Below are 17,008 nucleotides of genomic sequence, written 5' to 3' on the forward strand. Positions count from 1 at the left end.
AGTAGATGCTAGCATTGTTTTTGTTACCTGCTAAAGCACCTGGTTTAGACTGAGAGCAAAAATACTGGTTATTTGGCAAGATTAGCCAGCAAACTCACAATTTCAATGAGAATTTATGGGGTTTTTTTTTTGTCAAAAGTGGAGATGAGTCCAGTGACATTAAGATTTGAAGTTGAAATTACAAATCGAGTTGTGTGATACAATCTTGATGGATTGGTTCTATCCTGAGTCAACAATAAAAATGTTTTAGATATGCTTGGCAATTGAAGATTGTAAATTAGAATAAGGCAAATGATAATGAAAGTCGTGCTCTGGTACTTCAGAAAATGTTTCTAAATCGTTATTTAAATGGTAGAACATTATATTTTACTCCTTTTACCTATATGTGAAGGATGTTTTATAGAACGATAAGTTCATGACATCTGATAACTAGTTAATCCAAACTTGTTACATGTGTGGCATGCTTTGAGGTGACACCATCGTCCTTTTTGTGAAGGTATGTTTTATCTAGACCGAATAATCTGTACATTTTACCTGACTCTTACTATTTCTATAATATTATTTTTAGAACAAGAATTCCAAGTAAATTTCTTTACCTGGATTTCATATTAACTTTTATTTTCAGAATGCCAAGAAATACTCTCTTCAGGAGTGAACCCAAGACTACCATAAATAAATTTCATTTGTTTCTCAGCCTGTATTTCAGCTACTCAGAGCCAGTGAGAGCATGATTGTGACTGTTAGAAATAATGTCTAATTGTTGTGTATTAATTCTAACTTCCTCTGATCAAATTCCAGGCTGCCAGGATATCGCAGATGAGTTCAGAGCACAGGAGATTGATGGACAGGCACTTCTTTTGCTAAAAGAAGACCATCTTATGAGTGCAATGAATATCAAGCTAGGCCCAGCCCTAAAGATCTGTGCACGTATCAACTCTTTGAAGGAATCTTAACAGGATCATGAGGCTTTGAGATAACAGCAATTTTACTCTTCTTAAACAAACTTGTAAGGTAAAGGCTCAGGTTGGCCTAGGATATTATCACTTATGGTGGATAGCCAAGCACACTGGGATCTCTGCATCAAAAGTTGACATTTCTTCTACAGATATAATTCATCATACATTTTCATAATTAGCCAACATTGGTGAAATTAATTTTACAGGTTACAACATGCAACATTGAAAGACTTATTATAGAAGGCCATTGATATTTTTCAAAGAAATGTGTTATAGTAGATAATTTTTTAAAAGGTGTTTATCATTAATATAAAGAATCCTTTTAAAAGTAATTTAATGATTTACATTTCTCCTCTTTGATTCCGTTTTCTTATACATTTTTCTACCCTATAAATTTTTTATAAGTTGTCATGAGAGATAATTTAGGAATAATTTAGGAGTCCAGGGATTGGAATTGTTTGCAATGAGTTATCAGTACACATTTAAAAAACATGTCTGTTAGCTGCTTTGTCTATAAAAAGGTTTGCATTCTAGCATGAATAATACTGATCTGAAAGTCAGAAGAGTTGGTTTCTATTCCAGACTTGACCAAGAATTTGGTGTGGCTGAGAAAGTTTCACTTAGTGTTTGTACTTTGAGAGCAGGTTTCTGTTTGGCATCTAAACACAGAGGACAGGGATATTGCTAACTAGCCCACAATGCACAGGGCAGTCACCGCGTTACCTGGCCCAGAAGGTCAGCAGTGCCAAGGTGGAGAAATCCTGATGTCGGAGTGGTAAATGTTTCTCTTTTTCACCCACAGGAATATTTTGAAAAGATGAGACATGATAAGGGATACATTATACAATGGAAGTATTTCAGATAGCATCATGTTCTGCTGAAGTATTTTTCCCAGTTTATGCATACTAGAAAAGGGGGCAAAACCCATTAAATTGGCCTATAAAATAAGGACTGGGATACAGATAATTTGACTCAGCAGTAGATTCATATCAATTATCTTTTATATATCTGCTCCTCTGCATTGATGAAGGCATAATATGATTATCCCCTGTGAACCAGTAGACAGCCTTTGCTGGCAAGGCAGTGGTTTGTAGCAGATATGTGCTTGGTCTTTGGATGTTTTTCTAATGTTGAACATGCTGGGTCTAGCTAGAATACATATTCCTTTTTCTTTGACTAAACCCTTGCATCCTTCCTGCAAAGCACTTAGCAAGTGAAATGTCTTGGATAATCAGATCTAATTTTGTATGTACATATTTTAGGGGAAACATTTTTAAAGCACAACCTTTCACTGAATAGTTAGTGTTCTGTTAGAATTATGACACTACAACAAAATTGCTGTGGGAGCCCTGAGAGCTTTATAGTCCTGGAGATCAAAACTTTGTTTTAATCTTTATTGTATCTTTACCATACAGTGGAAATGTTTTAATAACTGAAGGAACAACCACAGACATTTGACAGAAGTTCATTAAGTGGGGAAGAGTCCATGGGTTTCAGTCATTGCCACTGCTCTTTTCGAAAAGATTGTGTTGAGCTAGTAGAAGACTAAAGATGTCATTAAAGACATCACAGATATTTATCTTTTGGCTTTGTGTACATTAGAGAATGTTGATTATTTTTATACAAAAATACAGCGGGTAATTTTTTTAATCTTTAGATGCCTCTTGTTTGAATGTATGCTTTGTGGGATTCTTTTGTGTAGTGTTTTAAAAAAAGATGTTTACTGATAGTTACGTGTAGGATTAGAATGTGTAATATAGTGTAAGGCTCATGTTCCAGACCTACAATAGCTTATAGTCTATGTTACATATTTCTTTACATCATATTTTTAATTATTGAAGTTTCAAGGAAAGGTAAGTACTCTATAGTCAATTTTCATTTATTAGCAGTTAATATGACACAGTTGTCATATTTGACTTTTCCCCTCATCTTGCAATTTCAGAACACAAGTATAGGCTAAGCATTAGATGGTCCACAGTATTGGGGGTAGGGGGCATAAAGAAAAATCTCCCTTGGAATTAAAACTTTATCCTAGATAATCCCCAATTAATATAAAAGTATTTGGGAATAGATTCCCCTTGCAATAATAATTACCTCCCATAACTACGTTATCTATAGCCTTTAAGGTGTTAACTTTGAACTATGTTATAGGTTCTTTTATTTACTTCCTCTTCTAATAGGTCGTTATGTACTAACAGCCCCTGTGCTTAGCACTGTGTTAAACATTCAAGAAAGCTTACAGGAGGGGTTTCCGTTTGAGAGCACCTTATATTAAATGTTATAATGGTTTTTTTTTTTAAGTGTATTGGGATGACAATTGTTAGTCAAGTTATATAGGTTTCTGTATACATCATCTATGTATCACATTGTGTGTTCACCACCCAGAGTCAGTTCTCCTTCCATCACCATATATTTGACCCTGTTTACTCTCATGTACCACCCCCTCCCCCCTTACCCTTTGGTAACCACTAAACTATTGTCTGTTTCTAATCTTAATAGTCCAGATTTTTTGTTGTCCCCCCTTAAAACATACCAGAAAATATACTGGCTATTTTTAAGTGAGTTGTTTTATTTAGAAATGGCTCATTTGCTTTCTACTGGTAATTCTCACCATTGATGAAGCTAATTCTCTCTAGATAAATCATCCTAATTTCAAGCTTCACTTACATATAATGGATCTAGACGATAACACTGGTGTCTACCTCTCCTGAGCTTTAAGCAGCTTTACTGTAATATAGATGGGGAGAGTACTGTTGTTTTCATTTTCATTCATATTACTAATTGTTTTTAGGATTTTGAGGAGAGGGAATGACAAGCAGAAAAAGGGTATGGGAAGTTCTTCCTACCTTTGTTACCTAAGTTTGCATTTTCTGACTTCTTTAAACTGATGTACTATTTTCCTCTTGAGGAAAAGAAATCTTACAAGTTTGAAATTTTACTTGCAAAACAAGTAAACTGAGAAAGCTGGTTTGTAAAAGTTATTTTTTGCATGACGTGGGTTTTCATCAAGCTGTGTAGGGATGTATGTGTCTGGCGTAGCTATGCAGCTCTGATATAATTAGTATAGCATGAGGCAGACTGCTGTCCCAAAACATCACTTTTTAAGTGGCACTTAAGTATTTCCATTATGATACTTTTATTTTGCTGTGGCATCTTCTAAACAGACGTTATTTTTAGTCCCCAGTGTTAGGGCTGTCACCTAGAAGTAGAGAAGGTGGAGTGTGGGAGGAAAGAAATGTTAGTGAAGAAATTTAATGGGAAAGAGGCAGACAGGAGAACTGCCCCTTGTTTATCCCACTTCAACACTGAACAAATTTCTGCACTTTTGAAGTTAATATTCTTGTTTTACCTAGTTTTAAATAGAAATTTTTCTTCAGTAGCTCACTGTTTATTTTTGCTTCCTGGTGTATGAAATCAGTAGTGTTGTGCCGATGCCTTTGAATAATTTTTGATAGAGCTAATCTTCATATATCCGGTGTGAAATTATAGTCAGACGTTTCTTCAAATTCCAGTATTAGACTGAAATCTGTCAAAGTGCCTCGTATCACTGACTTGTTCTATTAAATGTGACAAAGTCCCACTATTTGTATTTGCAGGCTTTTGGTACCACCGTGGCCCGGGTATGGTAGGCAGGCCATATATAGATTGTATTGTCTTAGGTTGTATTTACATGTGTGTAAACAATTTTGGAAAGACTGAACGGTTACAGATGTATGTGAACGATGCTATATACTCACAGCCGTTACGAGTGGATAAAATCCTGACTGGACACACTGTTCAAATGTTTTAAAGATCTATTTTCAACCAGAATAGCCTCGTGATATTTTGTGGTTTGAAGATTCTCGCCCTTGGTGAATGGCAAGAACACACACTGTATGTGCTCCTGGCATTGAGACTGACCTAATAGCATGAAAGGGCATTATTCACCCCTTACTTCCTGTAAAGCCTCCTCTAGCCCCAAGAAAACTCAGCGTGAACACTTTCTTTTTTGAGACTTTTGCCTGAAAATCCATAGAGAGGATTTTGTAGTGGGGTTAATTTTAGGGAGGTAACTGGAACAGCTTTCTAATATGTAACAGCCATATACTGACCCATCTATGCACAATGTTTGCTCAGTCGCTTTCCTGGGCACCATATGTGTAACTAGCTGGGCCTTGAGAAAGGTTTTCAAGCAGGGAGGATAGAGAAGTAAAGGAGGAGACAAACAGGCGGAGAAGCATTCCAGACGCAATAGGGTAGGACAGTTCACTGAGTGAGGTCGTGTAGTGTAGTGTAGATACAGCCTTCAATAGTTCAAAATAATTATAGTGTTTGGATCCCAGTTACAGCAATAACAGTTCATAGTTTTTATTATGTCAAGATTTGCCTGTAATCAAACTCATTCTTTCACCCTCTTTATCAAGTGACCCTGTCTTTAAGAGCATCTTTTATAATAGTTCCAGTGATACACAATTAGTGATTTTTGATTTCTGAAAAAGGTGACAACTATTATAGCTGGAGAATATTTGTCAAAAACTCAAAGGTTAATTGTAATTGGGTTATCAAAATTATAGAGTATCCACTTTCATATATACCAGTTGAATCAACCTTGTAGATTTTTATAAAGAAAAGCATTTTTAAGATTGTATTTTAGTTGCTGGATTGTGTCTCAGTCTAAGAATTGGATGACTAAGAGCTATAGCTTTCTGTTTATTGGTGTGGATTTCAGTAAACACAAGCCTACCTCTATTTCTTTGATGGACAATAGTGTGGATTAAGAAACATACTTTAATACACATTCATTAACACTGGTATTTTATGAATCTATTTAGAACATTTGATTTCGTCTTAAAGATTGTGATTCAATTTAGATAAGCACAAATGCAGTATTAAGAAAAGTAAATACGCAATCTTACTAAAATTTAATTTCAACGTATTAAAAGCTGTACATCTTTCAAAGAATTTTTTGGGAGGATATTCTTTTGTTAGAAGTTCAGAAAATGTATTATTATATAATTTCCTTCAGAGCAGCAATATAAGCCATTTCTTTAATAAAACATGTTAAACATTGTATTATTTTCTTTGGGAAATGTTTCCTAAATTTTAAAGAATTCTAAAGTTTTACATGTTATTTTTAGAGCTTATTATTTAATCTATTTTAAAATAATAGTATGAGAAAATTTTTTTCAAAGTTGTAAAGCACCGATACAGATATAATTATTACCATCATATTCCAGAGCAAAACATTTGGCTTAGTACACATATATTAGAAGGGAGTGAACTCCCTCCTTTTCAGATTTGAAGCCCAGATTCTCTAATGAAAATTCTCCCATTCTACTCTAACATGAACACATTATCTTTTAAGTTCCATGTTTATGGAGCCTTTGGAAAATGTCCACAAATGTTTAATTTTTTCCCTTTTTATAAAGCTCACGAACATTAATTTTATTTAAAGATGACAATTTTAATCTCAGATGTTAGAGAAGAGGTACACTAGAAAAATATTATTTTCTACTGCCTTTGAGAAGTATAATTGTGCTCAGTGATACTGGTGGCTTAAATATGAATCCATAGAAAACCTATGTAAAGGTTTTAAAATGTATTGTTTAAAAGAAGTATAGTAATGAGTGAATTTTAATTTTGGGGGAAAAAATCAATATAAATTTAAAACTTATGCTAACATGGCATAGTTTTAAATTTAACAGTAATATAGGAAGTCCTTTTGACCACCTATTTAAATTGACTCCAGTAATCTTCGTAAGGATTGATAGTAGCCATCATTATTGGCTTAAAGTTATGCTTTAGGGAATATTATCCGTGTTAAAATCCATGTTTTACTTGGAGCTTTAATTAATTGATGGAGGTGAAGAAGTTGGTGTTTATGAGGGTGGTGGTGAAATGAACATCAACCTATTTTATAAACAAGGAACTTTCCAGTCTTGCCTAAAGCAAATCAGAAGTATCCACTGCTTAAAAAAACCTTTGTTTAGAATGCTATGTTAAAAGTCATAATTCTTTTTGTTTTAGGTAGTACTAAATAATCTACTTCAATAGTAAATAATAGATGAACATAATCATTAATATGACGAATGACTGGGGTTTTATATCCAGTTGGTGAATTAGCTGTGTGTGATACTCTAGGCAAGTTACTTAACTTTTAACCTCTTTCCTCTTCTGAATACACAGTATGGAGCTTATACTACTCAAAATGTTGATTTTGGTTTAAATCATCTCTAAGGTACCTTCCAGATCTAAAACTATGATTCTAGGCCACATAATGCAGTGTTTTAAAATTGTTCCTACTTAATTCTCATTTCCTTTTTAATGGTTCATTTCATACTTAAGAGCTTTTGCTAAAAGTTAATTATTAAGCATCATTTCCTGGGTCACTTACAGTCTTTGTTCTAAAGAAAAGGTAGAAAATTCATACAGACAAGCAAATGAGGACATTTTTCTAAATGCTTCTTTCTAGTTAACCATTGGATATGTGAATACATCTGAATATTATTATGCATTTATCCATTCATTTAGCACACCATTTGAACACTTACTACTGTGTTTCCCCGAAAATGAGACATAGCCAGACAATCAGCTCTAATGTGTCTTTTGGAGCAAAAATTAATATAAGACTGGGTATAATATAACACCGGGTATAATGTAATATAATATAACAACACTGAGTCTTATATTAATTTTTGCTCCAAAAGACGCATTAGAGCTGATTGTCTGGTTAGGTCTTATTTTCGGGGAAACATGGTATGTGCAATTGTGTGGTATACATGACTTATGGAACTAGTAATAAGTAAACAAAATCTTCCCAAACAAAATTTTGATTGTCGTTTAAACAAACATGGACGTCATTATTAATGTACTGCATGTAAAGTTGGCATTTTTAATGCATCGAGGAAAGATTAGGCTAGATGACATCTAGTGGGTCTGAGTGAATCACACCAATTCATATACCATTTCACATACTAAACATCAATCTACCATATACCTGATAAGGGCACCTAACATTAAGGATTTACATTTTGAGACGTTGTGATAGCCCGTGTTTCTAAGAATTATTATGACACTTGAATCTATTCAAGAGGTGTTGCTGTGCAGAGTGTGTGATAGAACAATACAAAGAAGCAGGTGCTGACTATACATTTTTCAACTACAAAAGCTTTACACCCAGTATTGACAGAAGTAATTTTTTAAAATTGAAAAACCTCAAAGGAGATCGCTGAACAGGTTTGTTTTTTATTTTGGTTTTTTGTTTGTTTCTAAAGCAAGAAAGATTACATAAATTTTACTGTTATTCCACATATTTACTTTTTAGAAAGCACACATTACATAGGAAAAGGGTTTCCTTTAAACTGCAGGACTGGTAAACATAAAACAGTTCCATGTTTAAACTGGTAATTATTTGGGGAGTAAACATTGAATGGGATCGATTATTAATTGGGTAGAGATTCCTTACCACTTGAGGATTCTGTGAATTCTTAACTGACACAGCTTTACAAACTAACATTGCTTGATATAACATTCTCCATAAAGATAAAAAATGAAAATATCTAATATTAAAAAGATCTTTTATGCATCAGTCATAGCTTTCTTTATGAACCAGGAAAATGTCCAAATACAGGTTAGATTAGAGTCTAGAACAAACGAAAACAAACACTGGCATTAACCTTATGATAGTCTTGGTTTAAAAAATTTTTCCATGGCACTGGTTAAAATTTACTTTTAAAATGTTTTAATTTACCCAATTTTTCAAATGTTTTATATTGTTAAGATATATGTTGCATAAATACTTTTTGTATATGTATTCTTAAAATTTAAAAAGTCAGTGGGGTGTGCAAAGATGGTATAATTTTGGATGTCTAACTTTCGAGACACTTAATCTAGATTCCCAATCACCTAGTTCGAAAGGTTGGTCTTTTTGTTTTTTTTCCATGGAAAAAAGTCAAAGTAGGTTCCAAAAACTGTCCTCAGAGTAAGGAGCGAGCTGGTGGAGGCTGAGCTGCAGGTAGTCCAGCGCCCTGCAGGGTCGGTACCGGCAGGCGTTTCAGGCTTATTTGCTGAATTAGTGCTGTTTGTCTTCTTGCGTGTTAAAAAAATTTGTTAAACTGATTTAACAAATTGTGATTTTTTTTTTTAATACTAAGTTTTGATGCTTCAAGCACATGTTAACTGATTTTTTTAATTCCTCCTTTTGGTTCCTCCCATTGTTCTAAAGTAGGACTTTCATATTTTTAAAACCTCAAAAGCTGATCCACCCAGGATGAACAGAGAATCACCAACGGGAAAAAACAGTTTTTACCTTTACAGAAAACAAATGTTATTATATATAGATGTATTCTTTACATTGGATATTGTATTAGAGTCCTCCTTACAGTAAATTAACTAGTTTTAGCACTCTTAGCATCAGTAGCATTCCTAGATTGGTGTCTATAGCTACAGTTTTAAAATGTATAACCTGAAAATGAAGTTAATTTTGCATTATTAAGAGCACATCATGATCTATGTAAAAAGACTGTTCATTTGGTGTATTTTTTTAAAAAAGAGAAGGCACTTTCATATTAACAAGTAGCATGTGTATGAATTTTAGATTTTCATATTTGTTGTGTCTGTATTCAGTAAAAATTAAGCATTCAAATGTTTGTTGATGGCAACATTAACTGTTAAATTAAAGCACCTTATACTCTGCTGCTTAAACTTGCTTGTAATTGCACCTTTGTTACCTGCATATTTTCACATAGAATATTGTTGTAACATTGCTTCATGTGGGTCTGGATGGAAGTTAGTGGGCCTACAGGATCATTTATTTATATTGTTTATAATTCAATAATATATTGTAGACCAGCTGATAAGTTCATTTCTTTACAAATAAAAGCCTCTTCCATTTGGCTGGTCTATTGAATAATTTCTTTTTTTTTCTTTAAGCTTATGAAGCATGTGGAATACAAAAAGCGTAATGAAGGGTTTGAAATAGTTATAAAATTTTCCTGATTTAAAATCCACAGAATATAAATCTTTACTAATTAAGTACAATATATTTTTTAATTGTCTTAGTCCCATGTTATGGCCAATTAAAAAGCAATACATTCGAAGAAAAGTAAGAGAAGTAGAGAGAGCCAGGTTTAGACATTGACAGATTAGACAATGTCTATATAGTTTAAGTCATAAAGTGACTTCAGATTATTCTGCCATTCAAATTGCTATACTCTAGTAGTTCTTAGCCGGGGGCAGTTTTGCCTACCAGCAGAGGTTTGGGAACGTCTGGAGACATTTTGGTTATCTTGACTGGGGAAGGAGGTGCTATTGGCATCTAATGGGTAGAGGGCAGGGATTCTGCTAAACATCCCACAATGCACAGGCAGCCTCCCCAAAACAAAGAATTATCCAACCCAAAATAATACTGCTAAGAATAAGAACTCTACTTTACTTTTACAGTGTGATACATTGCCAGTGTAATTATGATTTGACATGCAAGTGACATACAAGTTATAACTTAAAATGAATCTGGTATGTCATGGAAAGACACCTAGTCACTACTCCCAATTCTGTAAGGTAAGCAACCAAAACTTGGCTTCCAGGAATATCTGCATTAAGAACAGAGATAGATTTTTTTTTTAATTAGCTAAATTTAAATTGAGCTAATCTTCCCCTTATGTTAAAGAATATTCATCCCATGTCACTTCAAGAAAACGATTTTCTTGCTCTGAATTTAATAAAAATGTTTTAAGTTTGTATCTTAACGTTGGTGGCAAATCTCAGATTTACATGACAGTTTGCATCCAGTAGTTTTTTGGTAACACGAACATCAGTATATTCAAATGTTAACTCTTCACTTTTGTGTTAAATTAATATTTGTAATAGGCAGTTTTCCTGAACAGGTATAAAATTTTTTCTTGGAATTATTTTGTTAAAAACAAACAAACAAACAGTATCATTGCCCCAAAAGACACATTCTGAAAAGGTGTGAAAGTTCATTCTTTATATGTCCCGAGTCATCATTTTTTCCTGTTTTGTAAAATTACGACTCTTATTGTAGTTTTAAGTTTTAATTAGTTTTAACAAGGCAACATATTAACAAATCATTATTGATATAGGCTTTTCTATATGCTCAAGATTATGAATTGCAAGTGGAATGAAGCAGCATTTCCAGTTGACAAATGGATCCACAGGTAATGCGATGTCTCTTAAATTAAGCTTGTGACAATTAAACCAATAAACTGTAGCAATGAGAAAACTATTGACAAAGTACAACCATGGGATGTTCATCTCAATATATGCTGGAATCTGTACTTTAAGTAAAAGGATAATTACTTGTAGTAGTACAAATGGTAACCAGGTACCAAGAAAACAGATAATGAGCTTGGGCAAGAGTGTTTTTTTAGAACTCATAGCATAACTAGAGTGGGACGAAAAGGGAAAATACAGGATAGTCTCATTCATATAGGAAGTTATCTTAATAGCCTGTACCAAAATAATAAGTTCTGACCAAGAGGTTATAAAAGCCATAAATAAAACCATCACCATAGAAAAGGACAGCCAGTAACTTTGAATGCTGATGTAGAAAGAACATTGATAAGAATAAACATTCTGTGCCTTCTGGTTTTGGTAGATAGATGGATCTCCCAAAACATAAACAAAGACTGAAATCCAAATTAAAATCACTGTAAAGAAATAAAATAATTTTTGACACTTAAATGGAAGCTTGGCAGTTTTAGAAAAATTCAGGTAATAATCTATACAAGCTATCAGGAAAACTGGATAATGCAAAAAGCCGTAAGTAAAAGAAATAATTTGAGTAAACAGGCAGATGTGGTATTTAGTAAACCTAATACCTAATAGTACAAAATCCCTGAAATAGGATATAATGGAAATGTTTACCAAAAGTAAAAGATCAATGAATGCGAGTGAAATGCAAAAATAGTCCATAAAATTTTGATAGGTGATTTTTCTTCTCATTCCTAGTGTGAGTATATTTAATAATATTTTTCCAAGTATAATCAAGAATAGCAGACAGTTACCATCTAGAGGCTGATTTGTTTGATGTAACTGGTACTGAAAAGAGCAGTTCTCTGAAGAAAGAGCAGTCATATTTTTAGTGAATTTTCAGAAGGCCTGCTGAAATATATATGATAAAACTGCTTTGCTTTATTTTCCAACACTGCAAAGAAAAGTAAAAAAAAAAGAACCCGATGTTATCTTGATGCTATCTCTATTTTAAAACTACAAAGCAAGCATTTCTATTCTCAAACATCTAATCCAATCATTTTCTCCCCAAAATTAAATATACAAACAGGAATTTATATTTCTCATACTTACAGAATACAGAATATGATGTGGAAGAATCAATGTGTATACTTTGGTCAGTTTTTGAGACTCAGAACGTCCAGAAATTGTAGATACATAAGCAAAATATTATATATAAATAATTACTGAAACTTCTAATAAGCACAGCTTGTAACGACTTGTAAAAAGATAAAATACTTTTACTGACTAGAGCCAAAACACAGGCTTCAAATAGCAGCCTGACAGAATGCTCACTGATAGCAGTTAACCCATTCCCACAGACTCCAGACGATGTTACCTCAACCCTCCTCTTTGTCAGGGAATTTTAGAGGTAATGCTTATGGGGCCCTTTAGCAATTTTCAAAACATTTTAGCTGCAGGATAATAATTCAAATTAAATTTCTGAAGCTCAAAAATATAACATAGTTCAGCTGAAAATAATGGGGACATTGGTAAAGGAAAAAACAAAATAAATATTTATGTTCTGCACACGATCTTTCAAGTATGGTACCTGGAGAGACAAGAGAATACAGGGAAGGAATAGGGACTGAGTAAGGATACCTGAGAACATTAAGAAGTGCTAGGTAAAGGCAAAGGAACAGGCGTTGAAGTCTGAGGTGATAAATGCATTCGGAGGTAGGAAAAAGAGAAGATGATGAAAGAAAGGTCAGAGAGGAAGAAATCAGGAAAGGATGGAAGAAAGGAAATTCGAGAAATTTATCCTTAAAAAAAAAAAAAAAATCACAGCTGACCCAAAATTGTTTCTGCAAGACTGCTCAACTAGTCTTTATAAATAGCAAAATAAAACTCAAAGAATAAAAACAAACCCATCCATAAATTCCAGCAACTGGAAATGAGTTAAAAATGCTACATGGTACATACATCCTTATGATGTACTATCTTGCCATTAAGTGTTTCTTGAGTTAGGAAGACTTGGTGTTCACCTTTTCTATACTTGTTAAATGTTAAGCCTTTGCAATCTGTTGCGTGTTTTAAAAACATGCGTACACAGGCATAGATTAAGTCATGATTACCACCTTGACAAATGCCACTGGCCTTGTAAGTGGTGTCACTTGGACAAGGAAGTATAGATGGAGTAGTAAGACGACATGAAGCCCTCCTGAGCCAAGAAAAAAGACAGGCTTCATTTTAAATAGCAAATGTTGGTTTAGAATGGGGTTGAGGGAGGGAAATAGTGTGGGTTCATAGTTATGAAGACCCATTTAAAAAAAAAAACAAAAACTTTAGGATAAAATAAAAGAATTATCTGTATAAAATCATTTTATCCTTAATAACTCCTACCTCAAATTAAATAAGCAAAGCTAGGGACTCCATGTTAAAGTAGGCACCATCGAAGGGCTGTTTTCCAAGTTTCCACTTCCTCACTGAGGCTGAGGTCAATGGGAAGGCCAGAAGAGCAGGCTAGGCCTTGAAAGGGCGGCTGAGTGTCTCCTGGGGGCTAAGGAAGGCCAGCCAAGGTGCCAGGAGAGGAGGAGGAGCAGCCACAGCCACCAAAGCACGAGCCAGAATCCCCTCAGAAGAAAGAAGAGCGGTCGGATGGAATATGGAAGAACCATACAGCTGGAAGAAGCTTTAGCGACTGGGGGGGAGGCGGCCCAGGAAAGATACGCAGCTGAAGGCGGTGAAACACAATCAAAAGGAAGTACATTGGAAAATGAAGTTTGGGTCGTTTTGTAACAGTTCTAAATGTAATAATCATGGAAGCCCATCAAAACTTGCTTAAATTATACCAATTTTATATCCCACTTCTATAAATCACTAAAATTACTCAAAATTCCAACATTTTGTTCTCTAAACAACCTCCCAGGACGAGATAAAAATCCGTTAATAGGCTACCTGTTTCGAATTTTCCCTTGAAAAATGTTCACATTAACTCGAGGGATTCAGAGATTTATAAGATACATTTCTCTTCCTGAATAATTTTAAAAACTATATGAATCAACTCATATTGCTTCATACACAACTTACAGACTTACAGTGGAAGTCCTTTTCAGGGCATCTTTCGGCTTGTTTTGTGAGCTGACTGACCAATTTAGAATTATTAGCGGGGCCTGAAGAAAACAAACCATAATTTCTTTTCACTGACCCAGCCTCTGCTTTTCTACTCACAACCCAATTAATTCTTAAAACAAAACATACTTACTGTGCTTTTTTCTAGTAGTAGGTCTTTCTCGGCTGATGATCTTCCTATTTTATTTCAGTTTCCCTGCCTTCAATCATCTTCCTTTTGGTTCCTGGCATACCAAAATGCCACACGAAGGTCTATGTAAAAGATAGAAAACAACAAAACTAACCATCATGAACAGCTATCTTAGTAACTGGATTTCAGTATAACTGGCTCAGGTCTCTGCTTAGAAAAGCTGTCACTCTCTGTGGTATTGGAGCCCGTAACAAACTGCTTATAACCTTTTTAGCAAAAGGAAGGGAGGGGATACTTAGATTGAAAGCCCACCAAGTACACTGAGATACGGGTGCATATAACATGGCATCTATTTAGAGCAATCTTGCTTACATTGCAGTTTTCACCCACAGGCTTTGGAGTCTAAACTCCGAAGTCTAAAGCGGTTTTCAATCTTTTTTGGTTAACAGGACCCTTTGACACTTGTTGCAGGTTAACGTAAATAACTTTTTGAATGAAAAATCAGTGGCACTGTTTCCCATTTCATAAATTGATTTAGTGTCTGTGGCTCAACAGCAGACAGCTGAATTCTTATCTATAATCAGTTGTAGATATCACACTTCATGGAGCTTTTGGAAAGTCCTCTACATTCACGAGAGTTTGAGAGTGAAAAAAATACCTTTTCTAAATAGGTAATAAACTTCATTGGTAACTTCACAGTAGTAGTACAATCAATAGTTGTGTTATGCAATCTCAGAAAAGTTGAACCAAACCACATGCTTGGGAACACGATGGAAGATGAGCACAGCTAACAGTGCTCTGGTCTGTTGTGCAGGAAGGGCGAGTGCACTGCCGCTGCAGCTTCTGCTGACGCTGAAGACTGGAGAGAGCCTGGGGGAGAGAATGTAGTGACCTGGGCAGGGGTTTGACGTGCCTGTCCTCTAATCCTTACAGTCACCTAAGGGCTATGTATTCTTTTCCCAGGAGGAAACAGGCTTGGGGGCTAATGAGCACATTTCCTGAGGCTGCAATGTTGGAGCTAAAGTGTTAGTCCCAGGTCTCATTTCAAAGCTCATTTCTCCAGTAACCCTCAATTACGGCTCAACTCACAACTGGAAATGTAGAAAGGGACCCAATTTACGTCTGTGAAAGAGCTTTCCAAAAAGGCAACATCCAAATGACAGTGACTCTGTTGATTACTGGTACCCAAAGGACCATAACTAACTGATCTGTTTGGAGAACGTAATTTTATTTCTCCAAAAAGTGAATACAAAGTTTTTTTCTTAATTTTCAAAATGTGGTCTTTGATATGTCAAAATTCAGTGAAAAAATAAAATGTCATTCAACTGTATGACAACTTTTGAACAGATGTTTTGTTTTCATTTACAGAGTATAATTAGATTAATATAGAAAATTAAGAAAAAAAGTTAACTTATTTTTAAAAATAGGTAATATAATTTACATAATACAAAACTCAAGTTGCAGAAGTGCATACAATGAAAATTACTCATCCTACCTGCTCTTTCAACACTCCTCACCCCCACTCCTCACTATCCAGTCCAGTTTCCATCCCTAGTTGAAACTACTGTTACCAGTTACTTGTGTATCTTTCAGTGATATTCTAAAACAAAGTTTTAAAAAGAAATTTGAAATTTTCATGTTGCTAAAGCAACTAGCAAGGGATTCTTGATTTGTCCTTCCCCAGGTCTCATTTACATAATGATAACATGAGATAAGAGTTGCAAAGGAAGAACACAGTAAAATGTGCATCAGTGAGCGGCCAGACCACGGAGTAACTTCCACCAACGCACACGAGCTTGGCCACGAGGAAGGTCAGTGGAGCCAGGCAGGAAGACAGGGATTATCTCAGAGGAGGAGAACAGGTAACTAACCCAGGGCACAGAATTATACTAGTGCTCACCCATACCTGCTGCTTTTCTGCCTCTAAGCCCATAGGAAGATTTTATTTCCTTGACCTTTACAATTAGGTGGGCCCATGTGGCTATTTCTGGGCAATGGGCTACAAGGCCAAAGCTTGTAATTGCAGGCGAGAGCCCCTTCGGTGTTCTCTTCCCCTGACACACGGAATAAAGAGGCCATGTGTTCCAGATGGGGTCAGCCTGTCAGCATGGGTCCTTGAGTGTGTGGAGCAAAGCCCCTGATGATTCACAATGGATATATAGTGTGAACATATATACAGTTTGTTACATTAAGCTGCAAAAATTTTCTGATTATTACGGCTTATCCTGACTAATACAATTTCTTATAATTCTCAGTACTCTTTGCAAATTTTTAACAGCATGTATTACTAATAAATTTTATATATAAATTGTATTAAAATTACTTATGATCAGAATAAAAAAGCTATAGTAGAAAAAAACTATGAAAAGCAACAATGCAAGTATAGGAAAATGGTAAAATCAAAATTCAATTTTAATTTCCAATACATTAATTACTTTTGTATTGTTTTGTTCTGATTTTCTTAATATTTGCCTATTATGAATATTCTACCAAATGAGACAAATGTGATGAAACTGTCAAATTTCTGGAAAGACACTAACTACCAAAACTCATTTTTAAAAAATCCCTACTAAAGGAAATGATTTTGAACTTAAAAACCTTCCCACAAAGAAAACTCTAGGCT

General features: G+C 34.6%; 2 protein-coding genes across 9 annotated transcripts in view; one reads left to right on the forward strand and one right to left on the reverse strand.

Annotated features, from left to right (window-relative positions):
- The window catches only part of PHC3 (polyhomeotic homolog 3), a 71,524-nt gene extending 63,970 nt beyond the window's left edge, over positions 1 to 7,554 (forward strand). For 5 of the 7 annotated variants that reach the window (XM_033125571.1, XM_033125601.1, XM_033125612.1 and 2 more), the window contains one exon: positions 799 to 7,554. In XM_033125571.1, coding sequence (XP_032981462.1) covers positions 799 to 953 — 155 coding nt within the window. In that variant the 3' untranslated portion in view covers positions 954 to 7,554. The remainder of the gene's footprint in view (positions 1 to 798) is intronic. The other 2 variants (XR_004424880.1, XM_033125593.1) reach the window with 2 other exon arrangements.
- A 388-nt stretch (positions 7,555 to 7,942) lies between these two features.
- The window catches only part of GPR160 (G protein-coupled receptor 160), a 33,728-nt gene continuing 24,662 nt past the window's right edge, over positions 7,943 to 17,008 (reverse strand). Inside the window, exons 2-3 of one of the 2 annotated variants that reach the window (XM_033125647.1) lie at positions 14,214 to 14,507; positions 7,943 to 12,099 (exon numbers count right to left, since the gene is read on the reverse strand). In XM_033125647.1, coding sequence (XP_032981538.1) covers positions 11,013 to 12,029 — 1,017 coding nt within the window. In that variant the 5' untranslated portion in view covers positions 12,030 to 12,099; positions 14,214 to 14,507 and the 3' untranslated portion in view covers positions 7,943 to 11,012. Of the gene's footprint in view, positions 12,100 to 14,213; positions 14,508 to 17,008 lie in introns of those variants that run through there. The other variant, XM_033125641.1, reaches the window with a different exon arrangement.

The sequence above is a fragment of the Rhinolophus ferrumequinum genome, chromosome 2, assembly GCF_004115265.2.
Source record: "Rhinolophus ferrumequinum isolate MPI-CBG mRhiFer1 chromosome 2, mRhiFer1_v1.p, whole genome shotgun sequence".
Classification (NCBI taxonomy): Eukaryota; Metazoa; Chordata; class Mammalia; order Chiroptera; family Rhinolophidae; genus Rhinolophus; species Rhinolophus ferrumequinum.